Source organism: Sminthopsis crassicaudata, chromosome 4 (genome assembly GCF_048593235.1).
Source record: "Sminthopsis crassicaudata isolate SCR6 chromosome 4, ASM4859323v1, whole genome shotgun sequence".
NCBI classification, from domain to species: domain Eukaryota; kingdom Metazoa; phylum Chordata; class Mammalia; order Dasyuromorphia; family Dasyuridae; genus Sminthopsis; species Sminthopsis crassicaudata.
This window is the reverse complement of record NC_133620.1, coordinates 348,299,300-348,320,083: the sequence shown is the minus strand read 5'-3', so window position 1 is coordinate 348,320,083 and position 20,784 is coordinate 348,299,300. Positions and strand designations below refer to the sequence as shown.

The following is a 20,784-nucleotide window of genomic DNA, read 5'->3' as shown; positions in this document are numbered from 1 at the left end:
ATATATATATATATATATATATATATATATATATATATATATATATATATATATATATATATATATATATATATATATATATATATATATATATATATATATATATATATATATATATATATATAAATATATATACGTATATATATTCCCCCCAACCCTGAAATTCTTATATTCCTATATTCCTTATAATCCTTTATAAAATAAAAGGAATTTATAATTCCTTATAAATTCTTATAATCCTATATTCCTGCTCATGTCCATAACTTTTTTTTTCTATTTGTTTTTTCATAAATCTCTGATACTAAGTTTTTTGGGTTTTTTTCCCCTTATAACCCTGGAACTCTTTATAACTTTTCTTTTTGTATTTTCCCCCATATCCCTGGTACTGCCTCCTCCTCCCCACCCCCTTTACAATCCTAGAACTGTTTATAACTTTTTCCCGGTATGTTTATTTCTATATTTCTGGTGCTGTCTATAACTCCCCCCCCCTTTTTTTTTTTTTTTTTTTTTTGAGGCAGGGATTAAGTGACTTGCCCAGGGTCACACAGCTAGGAAGTGTTAAGTGTCTGAGGTCGGATTTGAACTCCGGTCCCTCCTGATTTCAGGGCTGGTGCTCTATCCACTGCGCCACCTAGCTGCCCCTCCCCTTTTTTTTCTATAATGCTGGTACTGTCTATAAATTTTTTCTGTAATTCTGGTACTGTTTATAACTTGATTTTCTCTATATATTTCTCAAAAACCGGTCAGCACTGAGGGCTCAGAAAGCCTTCCAGTAAGGGGCGCGCGCAGCACATCAGGGCAGCTGCCCGGGGGGAGTGAGCCCTGCACTTGGAGGTTTCGGGGAGGGCCCGGACGGTGTCTCGGGGCCTGGCCCGGTGATTAAGGCCCCTCCCAGCGCTGACACTCTGGGCCTCTAGGAGCACGGAGCCGCCATTCTCGGGAGAGAAGCACGCAAGCGCCGGGCTCTATGCTCGGCGGGCCTCCGACGGAGTCAGGAGAGGCTGTGAGGCTGTGGCCGGCCCGCCCATTCCGCAGATAAGAGTGCGGGACTTCTGGCTCCCGGCCTTAGGCCTCGGGTCCCGGAAGGGCGGAACATCCGAGGTCACCGGGATTTAAGCACTTCCCGCCGAGGCCGGTAGGGAAGCCGGGAGGGGAAGTGCCCGAGCCCGAGGCTCTAGGACGCGGCCTGCTGGTGGGCACCCCTCCAACCGCAGCCTCCGTCCTAACCGGGTCGGCCCGCCCTCCGCCGGACGAACTCTCTTCGCGAACTCCCATTGGCTCTCCCTCCTCTTCTCTCGCTCCCCCTCCGTCTCAAACCATTAGGATGCGAGCGAGGGGGAGGGACATATGCCCCGGGCGTCCTGATTGGTCGCCGGGAGGAGACGACGTGGCTTTTCGGGAAGGACACGTGAGCCTTAGCGACACTAGGTAAACAACCAACCCTGTATATGCACTGAGGTGGAGGGAGGACCGCCTTTCCTAGAAGTACCGGAAGTGGAAGGGAAGAAACATGCAGGTCTGAGGGAAAAGGGTCTCGAGAGGGTGGGAGACTAACCACGAAAAACACTTCACTTACTAGCTCCACATGCATACCCCACCCTTGCTCTACCCTTGCCCCACCTTGCTAACTTTGCACTGAGGTGGCCTTAGCCTTTGACTGCCCCCTCGAGCTAGTCCATCCCCCCGCCTTTCGAGCACCCCATCCTCGGGGTGATGGGTGCGGGACACTAGGAAAGGGGCGGGGCGTGAGTGGGTCCCTTGGGAGCCCCGCCCCTCCGCTCACGTGCTTTTTCTCCCTTGTTTCCCGCCAGGACCACCAGCATGTGCCCATTGACATCCAGACCAGCAAACTTCTTGGTACGAGTTGGGGTTGGGGTGGGGAATCGCGCAGTACGGGGCTGGGACTGGGGGTGGATAGATTTTAAGATCCCCTCCCACGTCCTGATGATGCTGCCTTTTCTGGTGACAGCCCCCCCCCACCCCACCCCCGAGCCGGGGGTCACTAACTGGCCAAGTGCCCGTGGAGAAGCCAAGGCCCGTTTGAGATGCACCGGTACCTCCCGAGTTAGCTCCTGGTCCTGGTGACACAGAAAGCACACCTTGCAGAGACTTAATCAACAAGGGGAGAATTAACCGGCCCGAGACAAGCCTTCCTTTCTTGTACCATGACGCTTTGGGGGAAGAGGCTAATTTCTGTAATTTAGGCTCTCTGGACTTGCACTGGCTCTGGACTCAGAAAACCTTACTTTGAATCTTGCCCCTGAGTGGAAGCAAACTGTTAACCTTCTAGAGTCTCACTCCCCCACCTGCAAAACAACAGCGAGACTAGGTTGCCTTTTAAATCTTTAGTTGCTAGTTTTGCTTCCTGTGTAACTTTTACCATGGATTGCTCAGGGATGTTAATTGCACTGGGCTTGAGCTGGTCCCCTGCGAGCCTAGTAGAATAATAGAGCAAAGCAAACCCCAGCTCTGCAGCCAGTCTTTGAGACTCAGCTTGAATGCAGGTTTTTCCTGACTTGGAGACTGCTCCCTGTCCATTAGCCCAGGGCACAGATAATGGGAAATTACAGATCTGCTCCCCTCAAGAAACAGGCCCCAGGAAGGTGCGTGCCAGATAGTCAACGAGTGGACTTTGAAGTAGAGAAGCTAGGGATTGTCTGTCTTCAAGTCCAGTCCTTGTCCTGCTGGACAGCACTTCCTTGTCGCTACCAACTTGAGTTCTTTTTGCCTCTGTATTAATTCTGTTCTCTTAGAAGGATCATAGTGAAGAGGAAGGCAAGCTCTCAGCGCCCATTGCACCACTTTGTTAACTTCTTTGCCCCCATCTTCTTCCTCTGTTAGTTATTGCTCACTGCAAAATAAATAGCAACTCCCTGTCCCTTTGGGGGAATTTTTGCTTATTTAGTGTGGTTGTGGGTAGCTTCGGGTGCACTCTGTTAGCTGGGTGTTTCTGGTGCAGACTGGCTGGTGGACAGGAGACACTGCAACCTGAAATGGCAGAGCCTTGTGCTGACCATCAGAGAAAAGATAAACTCAGCCATCCAAGACATGCCAGAAAGTGAGGAGATTGCGCAGCTGCTCTCCGGATCCTGTGAGTCCATCAGGCAGTTTTGTTTGGAGGATTTTGTTGTCATTTATTTTTTTTTTTACAGCATCTTAATTTCCCGATATGTCTATCTCTCCCTTATTCTTAGATAGCTGTTCCTAATTAAGGGGGGGAAAAATCACCTCATTCTAACATATCACAGCAATAAAGTACTACGGCCCTCGGGCCAGATGCAGCCGCTGGGTTATGGCAAGTGGGCCGAGGGGCGGAGACAGAGTGTCTGAGGGACAGTGAACTGGGCCCCTATTTAAGAAGTTTGAGGACCACTGCTCTAGATTACCCACGTATAAAAAGAAGGGATAGAGATGCATTTCCATCTCTTCATTGGGTGGAAAGTATTGGGGTTGGGGTTTTTTTGGTTGTTCTTTCTAGTTTACATTGTTGTAATCATTGTATGTATTGTTTTTCTAATTCTGCCATTACATTTGTATACCAAGATTTGTTTTCCATTCTCTATTTGATGAAGATCTACTTTATGTCTAGTTCTTCATTACCAGATTTTAACAAGTTGCTACTAGAAATATTTTGATTATCTATGGGATTTTTCACTTTATTAGAGGTTATCAGTATATTTTTAAGGTTTAGAGTTTCTGGAGTCAGGTTTTTGTTTTGGGTTTTTTTTTTTTAAGATTAAGGGAGTAAGTTTGGCACATTTCACTTGAGTTATTTTCTATGCCCTTAGCAATTCAGCCTAATCCATAATTGTTATGGGAGCCACCTGCCAGTGGTTGCTGGGGATCTTAATTCTGGCCAGCAGAATAGATCCCTTCATGTGAGGGGATGATAACAATACAAGGAGACTGAGAGGCAGTTGCATTTTCTGACCTCTCTCCTCTTCCCTCTTCCCTCTGATTTATTTCATTCCCAATTCACAAGTAACATCTGTGTCTGTAAAGGTCACACCTGGGGAGGGCTTTCTGCAAACCGACCTGCCCCTAAATGATAATGTCCCCTTTAGCACTTTCTAGGCTTTGCACTTTGTATGGTCCTTAACACATAATAGCTTCTTTTGGAGTGGAAAAGGGATTCTTGTTTCCCCAGACTGATAAGGAAATGGAAACATATTCCTTTCACTCATCACCCTTATCCACAGGAATAGGTAGGGAGTAGACTTTACAAAGACTGCTCAGCTTTCTTTCTTTTATGACTTTCAGATATTCACTATTTCCATTGTCTGAGAATTGTGGACCTCCTCAAAGGCACTGAAGCCTCCACAAAAAATATTTTTGGCAGATATTCTTCACAGAGAATGAAGGTAATTGTGGACTCAGGGGGTGGGAACATCCCAACAAATGAGTTAGTGAAATCTAGTGAAATATGTTCTAGAATTAGAGTCAGGAAAGAGGTAGGTTTGACCCCATCTCCTATACCATGTGACCATTTGCAGGACACTGACCCTTTCTGTTCCACAGTTTCCTCATCTGTAAAATACAAGTGCCAATAATACTTCCTTTATGGGGCTCTGCACTTATGCCATTTATTATGGTTTGGTTTGGTTTTTGCCAGGCAATTGGGATTAAGTAACTTGCTTAGGTCATACAGCTAATAAGCATTAAGTACCTGAGGTTGGATTTGAACTCAGGTCCTCCTGACTTAAGGCCAGTATTCTGTCCACTGTGTCAACCAGTTGCCTTTATGCCATTTATTGTTAAGGTGCTTCAGGTGATTTGTGGGCCTGAAAACCGTATCATATCCAAGGTCTCTTCTAGCTTTAAAATTTTATGATTCTTTGAAGATTTTTTAAAGATATATTTTTCTTGATATCTTTTTTTAAATGACACCAAAAATTTCCCCAGTATTTCTCTATCCCCTCTCTCCCTCCAAGAGAGCCATCCCATATGACAAATATTTTTAAAGGGAAAAAAAAAACAAAAACTAAAATTGATCAGTACCTTTAAAATGTCTGAAAATATATTCAATGTGCCATACCCTGGACTGTCTAGCTCTTGGTAAAAGTGGAACTGGAGTAGTATTCTTATATTTCTTCTTTGGAGTTATGTTTGTTTGTAATTTTGCAAAATTCACTTCTGATTGTTTTGTGGTCCTTTCTATTTATATTACTGTAGCCAATATGTATATCGTTTTTTTTTCCATGCTTCTCTGTAGTCATCACATGTATCATTTCTCATAGCTCAGTAATATCCCATTACATTTATTTTGTTTAGTCAGTGCCCACTCTTTGAAGACTAACATCATCTTCTCTTTTAAGATTTACATAGAAATATTTCCTGAAAGCTAATAATTAACGTGCAACAAGAAAATGGTATTTACACACATATATTGTATCTAGGTTATATTGTAACACATGTAAAATGTATGGGATTACCTGCCATCGGGGTGAGGGAGTGGAGGGAGGGAGGGGATAATTTGGAAAAATGAATTAAAAAAAAAATTTCCTGAACCTCCTCTCTTCATTAGAGGCTTCCTTTTCACTTTGCATATATTTTAGACTTATTCTGTTTTGGAGATTTCTTGCTTGACATCATATTCTTAAAATACACTGGGCAATTCAGCCATTGTTCTGAGTCAATGGAAGTAAGTTAGATTATTTAAGTGTCTGATGTGGGGTCTCGATTCTCGTCTGGGGCTCAGAGGCTAGTTTGTGACACTGTCATTTATTGTTCTAGCTCATTCTTCATTTCCCTTCTTATTTCAGGATTGGCAGGAAATTGTGTCTTTGTATGAGAAGGACAGCACTTACCTAGGTAAGGTGACTCAACCCAGGCTACCTGTAGGAAAGTAGACTCCCAAATGTTCCCTAAAACTTCCATGGATTCTTAAGTTGGAAACCTGAGCTGTGGGTATTTGGAGGCAGAAGAAACCTTATAAAATTTTTAATGTTCTTGCTGTCTTGGTAGGGAGATGCCATAGATATAGCATTTTAGTGAAATACTTGATAGAATTTTGGACAAGATAGTACAATTAGGTGGATTTAGATAAACAATATAATGGAGCATAACAGAGCTATAAGAATGATGAAAAGAAAACAGTGCATAATGACTATAGTGATTTAAATGAGAACCACCACAAAATTATCAAAAGTGAATTTTGCAAATAACTGTATGGATATGTGTACATATATTGTATTTAACATATACTTTAATATATTTAACATGTATTTGTCTACCTGCTGTCTAGGGAAGGGGATGGGGGGAATGAGGGAAAAAGTTGGAATAGAAGGTTTTGCCAGAGTCAATGCTGAAAAATTATCCTTGCATAGCTCTTGTAAATAAAAAGCTATAATAATAAATAAATAAGTGAATTTTGCAGAATTACAAAGAGCAATGACTACACTCAAAGAATTGTTCTTTGTCAACCTGAAAAGAGATTTCTAATGATCTAGCCCTAGCCCTATCCTATTTAATATTTTAAAATATAAAGACAGATGGGATACATATCAGATTTACAGACAGCTACCAGAAACTAACACATAAGGGTCTAAGAAACTCTTGCTAATCTAGGATGTTGTATGGAATCTAATAAGATGAACCTTAATAAGAATGAATATAAAGTCTTTACTTGAATTCCAAAATCATCTTCCCAGATGCCAAAATAGAACAAAACATGGCTTGATGGCAGGTCATATGAGAAAGTTCTGGGGTGGTTAGTGGACTGAACAAAAATCAGCAGTGTGAGATCTCCTAAAGCTAATTTAGCCCTAGACTTTGTTAAGAGAGACAGAGTGTTTAAGACTTGAGAAGGGTTGTTTTCTTCATTAGATTATTGTTTTCAAGCCTGGGATCTATCTTTTAAGAAAGATATTAAAAACGTGTGACATTTGACCAGAGGAGCTTTGGTGAAGGGCCTTAAGATCATTTCTTATGAAGAGTGGTTGAAAGCATTTGGGATATTTAACTTGGAGAAGAAAAGCTTAGGGGATGTGTGACAGAATCTGGAGGGCTATTGTGGAGAAAGGAGTTAAAATTTTGTTCTGACTGCCTATAGAATTGTGAGCATTGGGAGGAAGTTGTAGTGAGACAAATTTGGCTTTATGTAAAAAGAAAGATTTTTAACAAGGAGAGCTATTTAAAAATGGAGACTGGCGCTTTGAAGGCTGGATGTCCATTTAGTGTGTTTTAGAAGAGTTCTTATTGAGTTAAAGATTAGGCCAGCTAGGCTCCGAGATCCTTGTCAGCATTGAAATTTTGTCTTTATTACCTGATTGTATTTATAAGGACAATCAGAATTCATGGAGGAGGTTGAACTTATGCTCAGGAAGTGCCCCTTCTGTCCACAGCCCTTCTCTGGGCACACATGCATGTGTGTGCACATTGTATGAATGCTTTCACCCACCAGCTGCTAAGCTGTGGAGGGCAGTGCGGGCCCTTTCCCTCTCTCCATCATCCAGAATGATGCCTTGTTTACTCCATGGGGAATCCTAGTTTGAGCTCTGACCTGGTTTTCATGCCTCCTTGCCCCTCCCCAGTGGAAATCTCCAGCCTCCTGGTACGAAATGTCAGCTATGAGATACCCTCCCTGAAGAAGCAGATAGCCAAGTGCCAGCAACTGCAGCAGGAGTACAGCCGCAAGGAGGAAGAGTGCCAGCTGGGAGCTGCAGAGATGAAGGAGCGTTTCTACAACTCTTGCAAACAGTACGGCATCACCGTGAGTGACCGTGGGCACCGAGGCCTTCCACCTCACACTTTAGCCAGAGTTGGTGAAGAATACTGGATGACAGACTGTTCCAACTCTCCAAGTCCCAGGCTCAATTTGAGAAAGATTTCCTCTCTAGTCGACTTTATATGCTGTTTTTGACCCATCTTGCTGGACTTGGGTTCCCATTAAGCTTAGACTTTCCACTATTCCCATAGTAGTTCATGTCTCCTACTTTATCTCCAGGGAGACAGCGTCCGAAGAGAGTTGCTGGCATTGGTGAAGGATTTGCCAAGTTTGTTGACTGAGATTGGGGCCAGAGTTGAGTCATTGTGGGAAGCTATCGAGCTTTACCAGGCCTGTGTGGGGTTTGTGTGTGAGAGGTAAATAGAGGACCTTTTTTCCTTTCTTACATTTCAACAAATGCTTATTATGTGCTTACTGTTTACAAAGTACTGTGTATCTCTGAGAGAGAGAAGGTTTAGATATGTATATTAGATAAGATATAGTGATGGCCTTCATGATCTAAGAGCTAGTAGGGGAATATGACGTATATAGAATGTGCCATACTTGCCACTGTGGTCAGATTAGAAAGCTGATACAAATTAATATGTGGAATGTATGTGCATATTTGGGGTAATGAGGGGGAAAATATTGCCAACTTTGGAAATCAGGAAAGGTTTTTTGGAATAGGTAGTATTTTAGCTGGATTTTGAAAGATGAATACATATTCTTCAAGGGGAAGGGAATGAAGGAAGGAAGATTATTCTAGGCAATAAGGAAAAGTGCAAGTAAAGGTACGGAATATACTGAGTAATCTGATTTGGCTGAAAAGTAAAGCCTGTAAAGGGAAATAGTATGAGGAACAGGAGGAAGGAATTCATTTTCCCTAGTTGTCACCTCTTCTTTTCACATAACACTTGGGTTTTCTGTTTCTATCCCCCATATTTAGCAAAGAAAACAGCTAGCTGTATAGCCCTTTCCACTAAAGAGAGATGGTTCATGAGATAGTATAGTTCAGGAATCCATAATGGTCATACCTGGGCAGGGGGGGGAAAGTAATGACTTGTGCATTGAAGCCCCACTGAGCAGGTAGTGCCAATGCTGAGACACGTGCAGAAGCGGGGAAACACGACCGTGTACGAGTGGAGGATGGGCACAGAGCCCACGGTGATTGAGCGGCCATGTCTGGAGGAGCCCCCTGAGCAGGTGGCGGATGATGCGGTAAGCTTGGCTTTGGTATGAAGGCTCCCATCCCAAAAGCGAGTCATTACTCCTGCCTATACCAGTAGCTCAATCCATACAGCCCATTTTTAGTTTCCTCAAATGAACCGGGGGGTGGTGGTGGGGGAGTTTGAGATGGGTTTTGGGAGAAGAGATCAGAGAGGCTATATTAGCCCTGTTTTCTGGTCTGGCTATTGAGCAGCTACACTGGAGGGGTAGTAGCTTAATAAGGAACCTAGTCTGGAGGACTGCTTTGGACCCAGCTATCCAGCTTTATACTATGCTGTTTGACAGCATAGGTCACACCAACACAGTTAAACTGTTTTAGGTCTCTCAGCAGCAATCCAGTAAAAAGCAATGGGAAAAAAGCCTCATCTCACTCACTTCCTTTTGTATTTCCTCTCCATTTTCCAGATTGACTGGGGCAACTTTGCGATAGAGTCAACTTCGGAAGGAATTAGCTATGGCATCTCTGCTGAGACAGACGAAATTGATTGGGGAATCTCATTGGAGTCTGATGCAAAGGTTAGGTTTCTGAGCTTGAGGCGATATCTGTGATACCTTACTTAAATCATAAGACCCCTACTTTAAAAAATGTTTATACTTGAGGGTATCATATAATCCAGAACATGCCAAGTCTTTAAAAATGATGCTATCAATTCTAATTCTTTTCTTCTGTTGTCTGGGAATCGGGACATATTGTATTAGGTTTGAATATACAGGCCTGGGAGGGGCAAGTAGTTCTAGTTGTGGGTTGGATACTGAAACGTGGGTGAACAAGTGAGAAGAGAGTCTTCCTAATGTTGTTAAGTCACAAAGGTCAATTAGGACAATTTCCTCTCCTCCTTTATCAGGGATAATTTGAAGGGAAGGAGAGGGGATAGTAGATAACTTGTGAAAACATTGGGATGGGAGGTTGGAGAAATCCAGAGGCATTTTAGCCGTGGCTTCGAGTACCAACTTTACCAAGTTGGTTGAATTTTTAAAGATAATTAGTCAGGTATTTGGGACATCTTAGTTCCTTTCTTCTTTTTCCTGGTATGTAAACTCTTTATTCTGTGGCAGAAATTTTCCTGAACCGGCATTTTACTGGGATTTTTTGGTCTACTTGCAGGAAACTGGTAACGAAGGAATAAATTGGGGAGATGGAGATGCTGGCCCCCTACAAATAACAGTCCTAGAAGCAGGAACCCAGGGTAAATGGTCTTCATTCCATGCTGTTCAGCTTGTGTGGGATCAAATTCTAGGTCTGCAAAGAAATATACAGCAGGGGCTGAGACTCTGCACGTTTGGTCGTGTTCTTGCATTCTTCATGTGGAAAGAGGGGATGGTTGTGAAAAAGGGCTTGAAATTATGCCCAAGCCCACTTGGCTTTCTCATTCCCAAGGCCCCTTTGGGACCCAACTCTGTCCTCTTGAAAACTGGTCTTTGCCAAGTTGTTCCAGGAGTCATGGGGCTGTGAAGTCAATCCCTGGCTATCATGTGGCCTGGAAGGGCAGCGTAGTGATGAGAGTCTGCCACTAGAGGGCACTGTGGTATGAAACTTGGTCTGGCCTCTTACCTGTGTTATTGAGGAGCTTGGACCCTTTGTTGCTAAGTCCAAAATTTATATTCAATCCAGATATGCTTCTGTAACTTTCCATGGCTCGGCCAGGTGGTCTCTGGTCTCACACCCACAAGGACTGAGACCACTCAAGTGGGGTTGTGCCTTCTCCTTTGGTTCAGGGGATGGGTTGGGGGAGCGTTGTTGCTTTGGTGGAGAAAGGCTGTGTCCTCACCAGTCCTGGGAGTGCTCAGGGCTTCATGCATCTAAGGCTTTCTTTCCTGCCCTGGCAATCACATCTCCTTGTATGTTCTGCTTTATTGTCTTATTTTTCTTCTGGCAGCTCCAGAAGGTGTTGCAAGGGGTCCTGATGCTCTGACTCTTCTTGAATACCCCGAAACCCGGAATCAGTTTGTTGATGAACTCATGGAGGTATCGGGAATTCGGAGAATTAGGGGAGAGGAGCAGAAGGGCTCCTAGGGCAGGAGTATAATTGTAAAATAAGTGGCCTTACTCTTAACTTTTTATAAAATGGAAGTCTGAATTACTTCCTGAGATTTACCTGGCACTTGTGTCAGTGAGATGGTAAAGATAAAACAGTTTTATGTCTGTCTCCTAATAATCAGTGGGAAAAGTATTAACAGTCAAGGAGTTGGAACTCTATAGAACCCCATTCCTTAGCCCAGAAGTTGATGGGGTAGCTCAGTCCCATATTCTGCCAGTCTTTGTCTTTAATTGTGGTGAAGCAAAGTATTCAGATGCCCACGATCTTCAGGTTTCCTTCCTTTTTTTAGGTCAGGGATTGTCAGAGGGTTTTTGTTGGTTTGTTTTTTGGTACATGGCCTCCTTGCATCATCTGCCCACAGGTGCTCTTTTGCTCAACCCTTTGAGTTATTTCAGTTTTGTTCACTTGACCTGTCCTTTCTTACAGTCTAGGGAGGGAAGGGAGGAGATTTAGGAGTGGGTGAGGCACATGGCTTCAGTGACAGATTGTGGGGAGAAAGGCCAGAGTCCATTTCAGTCTAGTTAAGTTTTCAGTCACACAGACCAGGTAGTCAGTCCCTTCCCTGCCCCCAGCACCTAATAAAGAGCATTCCCAGTCTTGATTTTGAATCAGCTCAAGGGTCACCAGTGGTTTAAAGAGTCACCCAATTGCCAGAAACTTAATGGAACTTTGTAAACAGCTGTTCAGATCCTTTTTGTTCTCTTTTCTCAGTTAGAAATCTTCTTGTCCCAGAGAGCGTTGGAGATGAGTGAGGAGGCAGACATCCTATCAGTGAGCCAGTTCCAACTGGCTCCACCTATCCTGCAGGGTCAGACCAAAGCAAAAGTGGTTGTCATGGTGTCAGTTTTGCAGGATCTGATTGGCCAGCTCACCAATCTTCGAATGCAACACCTGTTTATGATCCTGGCCTCACCAAGGTCTGGCTTTCCCCTGTAGTATGTGATGGTTTGAGTAAGAGTGTGTATATATGAGGCTTCTCTGAGGATGCTACATCCATAGCAGCAGCTCTGCAGCCAGTGTGGTTCTTCCTGTTCTTTTTTTGACCTGTTAATACATCTTCCTTTTTTCTTATTTCCTTTACTATCTCCTTGTGTTTTCAAGGTCACCGTTGGCTCAGGGGTGGCCTACTAGTTGCCAGTTGTATGTGTAGAATTGTTTCCCCAAGGGTCAGAGCGAGGTGGCTTGCTTCTTGGAGAGGAAGGGTTTTGGAGTCTGAGCTTGGGTGCCAGAACACTGATCATAGCTGGATTTTGCCCAGAAAGCATGGTTAGATTGTGAGGCTGTAGCCCCATGATCGGTAATTAGACCTCATGCTTTGACTTGGGTTTCCTCTCCAGGTATGTGGATCGGGTAACCGATCTCCTCCGGCAGAAACTAAAGCAGTCTGAATTGTTGGCCCTAAAGAAAGAGCTGATGGTCCAGAAGAGGCAGGAGGCTCTTGAGGAGCAGGCATCTCTGGAGCCCAAACTGGACCTGCTGATAGAGAAAACAAAAGAGCTGCAGAAATTGGTAAGAAATGGAAATTGAGGCGAGCCTGATCAGGCCAGGGCATAGCCTGGCCCTGGAGAGTGCTCAGTTCTGCTTTCTTTCTCCTCCTGTGATACCCCAGGAGCTTCACTCAGTGTTACTGTCTTGCAGATCGAAGCAGACATTTCCAAAAGGTACAACGGCCGTCCTGTGAACTTGATGGGGACCTTCCTGTGAGATCTCCTGCCTTCTTCCTGCCTTCTTCCTTGCTCCATCTTTGAGATGGAGGCATGTTAGATGTGATGGACATTCATAGGCCAGTCTAATTGAAATAGTCTACAAAGGGAAGAAGACCTCAAAAAACTAAACTGTTGGTCTGAAGGAAGGATTTAGAGAACTTGCTCCTTGGCACTTTATTCTGTGAGAAGTTACTGTGATTGGCTTTGTTGTCTGATTAGCCAGTAATTGTGGGGCTTAATAAAAAAAAAAAAAAAAAAAGCTTTGCATCTTGCTTTGCTTTCTCACACACTGGCTTCTGTAGTACTGGAGTTTGGGCTGTGCTCACCCATGTTCCTCCAGCCCTCCAGGCAGCTCTCTGCTTCTTTGGGAATAGGGGTTAAGGATTTTTCCTGCTCCGTAGTGGCACTTGGGAGGTCCCCAGGCACTCATCTGCACATAGGTCAGGGAGGGGAGAGAAGGCTTGGGTGAGAGCAGCACCAGCTGGAGTCCTCCCTGCCACATGGCAGGCCAGCAGCCAAAGGGGAATGGGATGGAGCCAGCTAAGCCGTATTTTCCTCTTAATCACAGCTCACCTTTAGGCAGAGGAAAGATGTGGTTGTGGAAGGGAGGGCCTGACAAACAGGGTAGAGACAGAGCCATCACCCTAGGTAGCCGCTTCCCACTTCCATACAAACTTGCTTCCGTGATGAAGGGATGGGGCTGCCACCCCTCACAGCACCCCACTCCCCAGCCACCTCCCGCCCCTACTCCCCAGGAAGGGGATGGGGGTTGGGTGGGGGTGGCCAGCAATTCGATTTTAATTTCATAGCAGAGCAGTTGATTCATGGCTCTTTGTCGCTGGCGTTGACTCCTGTAATGACTTTCCATCAAAATGAAAAGTGGAGTGACACCACTCATTATTCCTGCTGCTTGTTATCTCAGTTCTGGGGAGGGCCGCCCCCTCCCCACTGCCTTTCAGCCTACCCGGACAGTGAGTGATGGCCCCTATTAATCACCGACCCCGCGGACTTCAGCGGACACACACTATCCAAAGGAGAGAGATAAGGCAGCATGAACTGCTTGAAGCCATTCCTATCAATTAATGTCAAACCATCTCTTTTCCCCCCCAATCCCTGCCTAGTTACCCTTCTTTTGGGGAGATGGGAACTGAAATGAGAGGCTTAAGCATTGGAAAAAAAGGAATTGGTGTTGAACGTTGAGGGAAAACTGATCTTGAAATGGAAGGACATGCATTGGAAGTGAGTTGGGCCTAAGTGGGTAACGCTGTCCAGCAAACGAGGCCTGTGTGGAAGGAGGTAGCAGTTCCGGCCTGGTCTGGCGCCTTACTTTGCCTCTGTCCTAACCCTTTCCCCTTGGGAGAAGCCCCGGCCACGTAGGCCCGTCCCTTCCCTCCTGGTCCACCCTTGCAGCTGCTGACTCCATTTGGCTTGCTGTCCAACTCCAGCTGCAGGCAGCGCGTCACTGAGGCACAGTGCCCTCCTCACCCTTCCTGCTGTCCTTTCCTCAAGCTCCAGTCCATCACTCTCCATCCCTGCTACAGACAGGAAGGGCCTTCCTGGGCCCCGGTGAATCTGGATTCCCAAGCCCCAAGCGCTCTCCCTCTGTCCTTGAGGACGGTGGCCCCTCTTCCTTCTTTAAGAGATGTATGTCACCAGGTTCCCAAGAAGACAGGAATATTCTTCTAAGCTCTTTCAATCACGAGCATCCAGACACAATAAGCATGTACAACTCTTATATCTGTCCTAGATGCTCTGTCAGCACCCTTTGGGGAGGGTAGCAGCTTCAGCTGGGCCTCTAATGTATTATGTCAAATTTACAGGCAAACTGGTACCTATTTTTAAATGGCTATTTTGTGTAGCATTTTGGCCTATTGTATCCGACTCTTCATAACTCCGTTTGAGGCTTTCTTGGCAAAGATACTGGAGTGGTTTGCCATTTCCTTTCCCAGCTCATTTAACAGATGAGCAAACAGGCAAACGGGGCTAAGTGACTTATCCAGGGTCACGCAGCTCGGCAGTGTCTGAGACTGGATTTGAATTCAGAAAGATGAGTCTTCCTGCAATGAGAGCATAAGAAAGAAAAAAAAGAATAATTTTACCAATAGATGGCTCTAAATTGTTCCTCAATAATTCTAAAGAAGACATAGGAGTGTTATTTTAAATGCCAATTGAATTAAAGAATTAGTACATGAGAAAACTTAAAGCTTTATGCTGGAACACCTTTTATGTCATCCCAATTGATCTTTACAACCCTGAGAGGGAGGTGTGATTATTATCCTCATTTTATAAATGAGGAAACAAGACAGTTTGAGTGACTGAATCCTTTAAATGTTTAAATCGTTAAATGTTGATTTCAAGTCTTCTTGACTCCCAACTCGCCAACTGGAATGTTTTTTCTATTCTGCCACCTACTCCTCCCCTAAACAAATAAGAAATGTAATGAAAAGAGAGTCGTGTATTTTCAGACTCACTTCCTGACTTGGTCCTCTTCCAAGTTATTAATGTCACGCCTTCCTTCAAACAGAGAGCAACAGGTTTTTGGGATCCAAATTTTTGGGGTTTCATTTCATTTAACTCTTAAAAGCATAACTGCCTATTAGACACTAGGGTTTATAGAGATCATTAAGCCATGGGAATCAACAATGTTTGTTGTTGTAGCTCAATTATGACTGATGTTTTGTGACCCTTTGGGGGTATTTTCTTGGGAAAGATACTGGTGTGTTTGCCATTTCCCTCTCCAGATCATTTTATAGATGAGGAAACTGAGGCAAAACAGAGTCATGCAGCTATTAAGTTCTGAAACTGGATTTGAACTCAGGTCCTCCTGATTCCAGGATTGGTGCTTTAATCCACAGCACCACCAGCATTTGAATAAATAAAATTTACTTAAATAAATTCTCATTTAAATAAATTTAAAAAGCCCAAGAAAACTATCTTCAGACCATATTGCGAGCACTCAATTTGTTTGGTCTTTTATCACTGCAGTTGATAGTTGTTAGCTCTTATTAGAACTATATATGATTATATTGGACTTAACATATTTTAACATATTTAACATGTATTGGACTACCTGCCATCTAGAGGAGGGGGTGGAGAAAGGAAGGGAAAAATTTGGAACAGAAAGTTTTGCAAGAGTCAATGTTGAAAAATTACCCATGCATATGTTTTATAAATAAAATGCCTTAATTAATTTTTTTACAAGAACTATATATGAATTTAAGAGATCATTGGTGCAATCAGTCAGCAAGCACAAAAGACTACCATGTGCCAGATCCTTATGCTTAGGACAGGGGGAGAAATGGAGATCTTATTCAATCAGTAATATTGAATCTCTAAAATCTCCCATCTCCAAAGTCACCTCTGGAAGATATTTTCTCCTCTATAAAATGAAATAGTTGGATTAGATGATTTGAAAGGTCTCTTTGAATCTATGATCTTGTGGATGACCTTCAGCAAACTATTTTCCTCTCCAGCTCTCAGTTTCCCCATCTGCAAAATGAAGGAATTAGACCAGATGATGGTTCAGGACTCTCTAGGCTCTGACAACTGCATAATTGCTTGTCTTGCACCATTTGGTAGCATCCCTTTCAGCTGCTGCCTGCCCCATTTCCCCTGATTTCCATGGATTTGGGATGGGGCGAATCATATTACAGATTGTATTAGAGGACCACAGAGGATTATTGTCTTATCTGGGCCCAGACTGCGCATCACCTTTGCTCATTCTAGTATTTATAAAGGTATTGCTGAACGTGACAACAGCAACCAAACTGTCTCTATAATTAGGTGTCTACTGCCAAAGCAGGGTGGGGACTATCCTCCAGACTGTTCCAGCAAAAAAAGCTCCAGATTTCTAAAGTTTCCCAGTCGCCTGTACTGGTGAAAAGCTGTCTCCAACTAGCAGAAGAGCACTCCTCCATGCTCTGTGATGTCAAAAGTGGGCCTGTTTCCCTTCCTAGCTGGGTCTTCCATAAATTATATTTATACCACACTGTAAGCTTTATAAAACATTTTACACACATTCAATTATTTGATCTTCATGACAATCTCATGAGGTAGGTTCTATTATTCTCTCTTACAAACATACACACTTTTTTTTTTTTTTAGATGAACAAATAGACTCAAAGGGTCACATAGCTAATAAATGTCTGAGGTAGGATTTGATCCAAGTCTTTCTAACTTTAAGTCAGAAAATGGCATCCCCTGACACCATAGTGCCACAATACATAGTCTTGCACTTCTATCTGAAACTCATTTATGTCCCCCTGTCTCAGATTTCAATTTTTTATTTGCTCTGTTTCTCTATATTACAACTCCAGAAAACCTCCAAAGCACACTGGGAAATGAATGTAAACTGTTATTTTTACCTTCTGAATCCAATTCTTCCTGTGCAACAAAAAAACACCTATATTGTATCTAGAATATACTGTAATATATTTAACATGTATAAGACTGCTTGCCATCTGGGGGAGGGGGTTGGGGGAGGAAGGGAAAAAATCTGAATAGAAGTAAGTGCAAGGGATAATGTTGTAAAAAATTACCCTTGCATATGTACTGTCAAAAATGTTATAATTATAAAATAAAATAAAAAATAAAAATAAATAAATAAATAAATAAATAAATAAATAAACAAATAATGGGAAAGTTAAAAAAAAAAAAAAAAAAAAAAAAAAAAAAAAAAAAAGAAAACCTCCAAAGCTCCATCCTACACCTTTTTATCTTGGCTTGATTAGCTCACAAGGGTTTAGTTATCATCTTCGTCCCAGATCTCTATATCCAGTCCTAATCTCTCTCCTGAGCTCTGGTCTAGTATCACTAACTGTCTATTGCATATTTCAAAAGGGAGGGAACAGGGACATCTCAAACTCAGCAGGTCCACTCCTCCCCACCTCTTCCATATTTTCTATTTCTGTTGGGCACATCACCATTCTTCTAGTCACAACTGCTGTTACCCTTGACTTGTGTCTCTTAAACCCATATTCCCAATGAGTTGCCAAATCTTGTCATTTCCTCTTCTTCAACCCACTTACACAACTTTCTGCCTAATTCAAGGCCTTATCACCTTTCTTATCCAGACTATTTTTAAAGCTTCCTTAACTGGCCTCCCTGCCACAAATCTCTCCCTTCTCCAAAGTCATTTCTCTGTACAAGGAGTTCCTTACTATCTTTAAAATCAAATACACAGTTCTGTTTGGGGCTTTTAAAGGCCTCCAAACCTCACCTCTCTGGCCTTATTGTACATCAGCTCTCTTTATTCACTCTTTCTTCCGTCAGTAAATATTTATTAAGCACCCACTATGCTCAAACCTGCTGTGTTAATTGCCAAGAGTACAAAGAAAGGCAAAAGACAGCTCCTGTTCTCCAGCGGTTCACGATCTAATGGGGGAGACAGCATGCGAACAACTGTGTAAACAAGGTATAAGACAGAATAAACTGAAACTGAAACCAAGAGAAGGCAATAGAATTAAGGGGGAGTGAGAAAGAGGCAGAAAGACAGAGACAGGGAAAGACAGAAGATAGACAAAGAAAGAGGGAGGAAGAAGACAAGAGACAGAGAGACCTCAGATCAGAGACACCAATCAGCAGGCCAGGGCAATATAGTCTAGACTTACAGGCCTGCACCAGTGTGGTGACAATATCTGAGGAAAGAAGGGGTTTGTTCAAGAAATATTATAAAGATAAAATCAGGGGCAGCTAGGTGGCGAAGTGGATAGAGCACCAGCCCTGAATTCAGGAGGACTCCAGTTCAAATCTGGTCTCAGACACTTAATACTTCCTAGCTGTGTGACCCTGGGCAAGTCACTTAACCCCAGCCTCAGGAAAAAAAAAAAAAAAAAGATAAAATCAATGAATCTTAGCAACAGATTGGTCATGGGATAAAAGTGAGGATTCAAAGATTCAAAGATGGCACCCAGGTTTTCAGTCTGAGTAATTGGAAGGAAGCTGGTTTCTTCAATAGTACTTGAAAAATTAGGAAAAGAGGGTTTAGGGTGGGAAGAAAATGACAAATTCAGTTTTGAACACAAATTTAAGGTGTCTACAGGACATCCAGTTTGAGATGTCAATAGGTAATTGCAGATAAAGAACTGGAGGTCTAGAGAACAGTTAGAGCTGAACAAGTAGATTTGAGAATCATCAGAATCATCAACCATTTCAATGGTTGAAACTTTAGGAGCTGATAAGATCATCATGTGAAGTCAAGAAGGAAAAGAAGAGGGGACAGAATCCCATGAGGCACCCATGATTATAAGGAATGGCCTGGTCTAATCAAACTGGCTGCTTTGATGCTCCTTAAGTATAATGCTCCCAATTTCTGCTCCTTTGCTTTTGCCTTGGCTGTGCCCCATGCCTGGAATGCCACACATACCTCTTAGAATTCCTAGCTTTTTTTAAAGGAAAGCTATTTTAGTCTTCCCTGATCTGAACAAACACTTATTAAGCTCTAATTATGTAGCAGGAACTTTACTAAGTCCTAAGATACAAAAGGCAAAAACAGCCCTTGCACTCAAGTTCACAATCTAAAGAGATAATTTGTTTATTTATAATTTTTTGACAGTACATATGCATGAGTAATTTTTTCATAACATTATCCCTTGTATTCATTTTTCCAAATTATCCCCTCCCTCCCTCCCTCCACTCCCTCCCCCCGATGACAGGCAATCCCATATATTTTACATGTGTTACAATATAACCTACATATATGTGTGTAAATACCATTTTCTTGTTGCACATTAAGTATTAGATTCCTAAGGTATAAGTAACCTGGGTAGATAGACAGTAGTGCCAACAATTTACATTCGATTCCCAGTGTTCCTTCTCTGGGTGTAGTTATTTCTGTCCATCATTGATCAGTTGGAAGTGAGTTGGATCTTCTTTATGTTGAAGATATCCACTTCCATCAGAATACATCTTCATACAGTATCGTTGTTGCAGTGTACAGTGATCTTCTGGTTCTGCTCATTTCACTCAGCATCAGTTGATGTAAGTCTCTCCAAGCCTCTCTGTATTCCTCCTGCTGGTCATTTCTTACAGAACAATAATATTCCATAACATTCATATACCATAATTTACCCAACCATTCTCCAATTGATGGACATCCATTCATCTTCCAGTTTTAAAGAGATAATTTGTAAATAAGATACATACAGAATAACACAACGTAGATGAATAATAACCTTAGAGGAGAAGCTCTGACAACTGGAGGAGGAAGAAGACAAGGAAAGGCCTCCTGTAGAATTTAGGCTCCTAAATTCAGTCTTTGTAACTGTCTTAGCATAATAAGAGAGTGAACCATAGAGTCAAGAAGACCTGGATTCAGTTCCTGGTGGACATAATGACTGGATAACCCTGGGTAAATGACTAAGTCAGTTAAAGCTCTCCATGTTCTAGGCAATTCTAAGACTATAAGTTGCATAAAAGGTGCCCACCTGCATTGATGGAGGGAATCTCCTCACCTAAGAGTTTCCCATATCCATCAAATTTCTAGTTCCTTTGTATGCCCATATGCCAATAGAGATGTCATTCCTTGCTTCCTGATCCCACTCTGGTACTGGTGGTCCTAGTTTTCAAGACCAACGGGTGACCTCCTGACTCATGGGAAATGGGATTTAAGGAAATTTAGCAGAATTGCACCAAGTTGTCAGCTTCACACTGAAGTCCAGGGGTAGGACAAAAGTCAAGACAATTGGGATGTTCGTGCAGTGCATAACCAGGCTCTAAGCACTCCACGGGGCCTGGTTCATGGCCATTGGAACAAATTCTACTAGAGGAAGTCCTCACAAGCTTTGTCTATCCCCTAACTCACTGAAGGGTTTGAGGCTCATCAGTTACCCTCAACCTAGTTCAGACAGTGTAACAGGGACGTGAGCACAACTTTCTGGAAACGCAGGTGAGAGCTAAGTTGGTGAGCACCCCGAAAAGGGCTGAGCAAGCCCTCCCACCAAAAGTCCCATTCACCATCCCTTGAAGACAGGCAGCTGTTTGACATTTGCATTTCTATCTCCAGCACCAAAGAGTGCTCTTAATAAGCAAGTGCTCATTGACTGACAATTGGACATCCCCAAACAACAGAGAGCCCACCATTCTCCATTTGTTCTAACAGGGCCAGAGT

At 43.0% G+C, this 20,784-nt stretch overlaps 1 protein-coding gene across 3 annotated transcripts; it reads left to right on the top strand.

The window, feature by feature from the left end:
- The first annotated feature begins 915 nt into the window (after positions 1 to 915).
- On the top strand, positions 916 to 12,937 carry CDK5RAP3 (CDK5 regulatory subunit associated protein 3). Of its 3 annotated transcripts, none has more exons than XM_074261279.1 (14): positions 916 to 1,516; positions 1,812 to 1,857; positions 2,960 to 3,091; positions 4,261 to 4,361; positions 5,763 to 5,811; positions 7,533 to 7,711; positions 7,946 to 8,082; positions 8,779 to 8,923; positions 9,338 to 9,448; positions 10,038 to 10,119; positions 10,810 to 10,898; positions 11,683 to 11,888; positions 12,309 to 12,480; positions 12,610 to 12,937. In XM_074261279.1, exons 1-14 carry the CDS (start codon positions 1,511 to 1,513, stop codon positions 12,673 to 12,675), a joined length of 1,521 nt encoding a protein of 506 aa, XP_074117380.1. In that variant the 5' UTR covers positions 916 to 1,510; the 3' UTR covers positions 12,676 to 12,937. The 3 variants fall into 3 exon arrangements, with proteins under 3 accessions (XP_074117380.1, XP_074117381.1, XP_074117382.1); XM_074261280.1 differs by having other exon boundaries at positions 1,486 to 1,516; positions 2,960 to 3,129; positions 4,237 to 4,361; XM_074261281.1 differs by lacking the exon at positions 916 to 1,516 and having other exon boundaries at positions 7,946 to 8,133; positions 8,759 to 8,923.
- Positions 12,938 to 20,784: the final 7,847 nt, after the last annotated feature.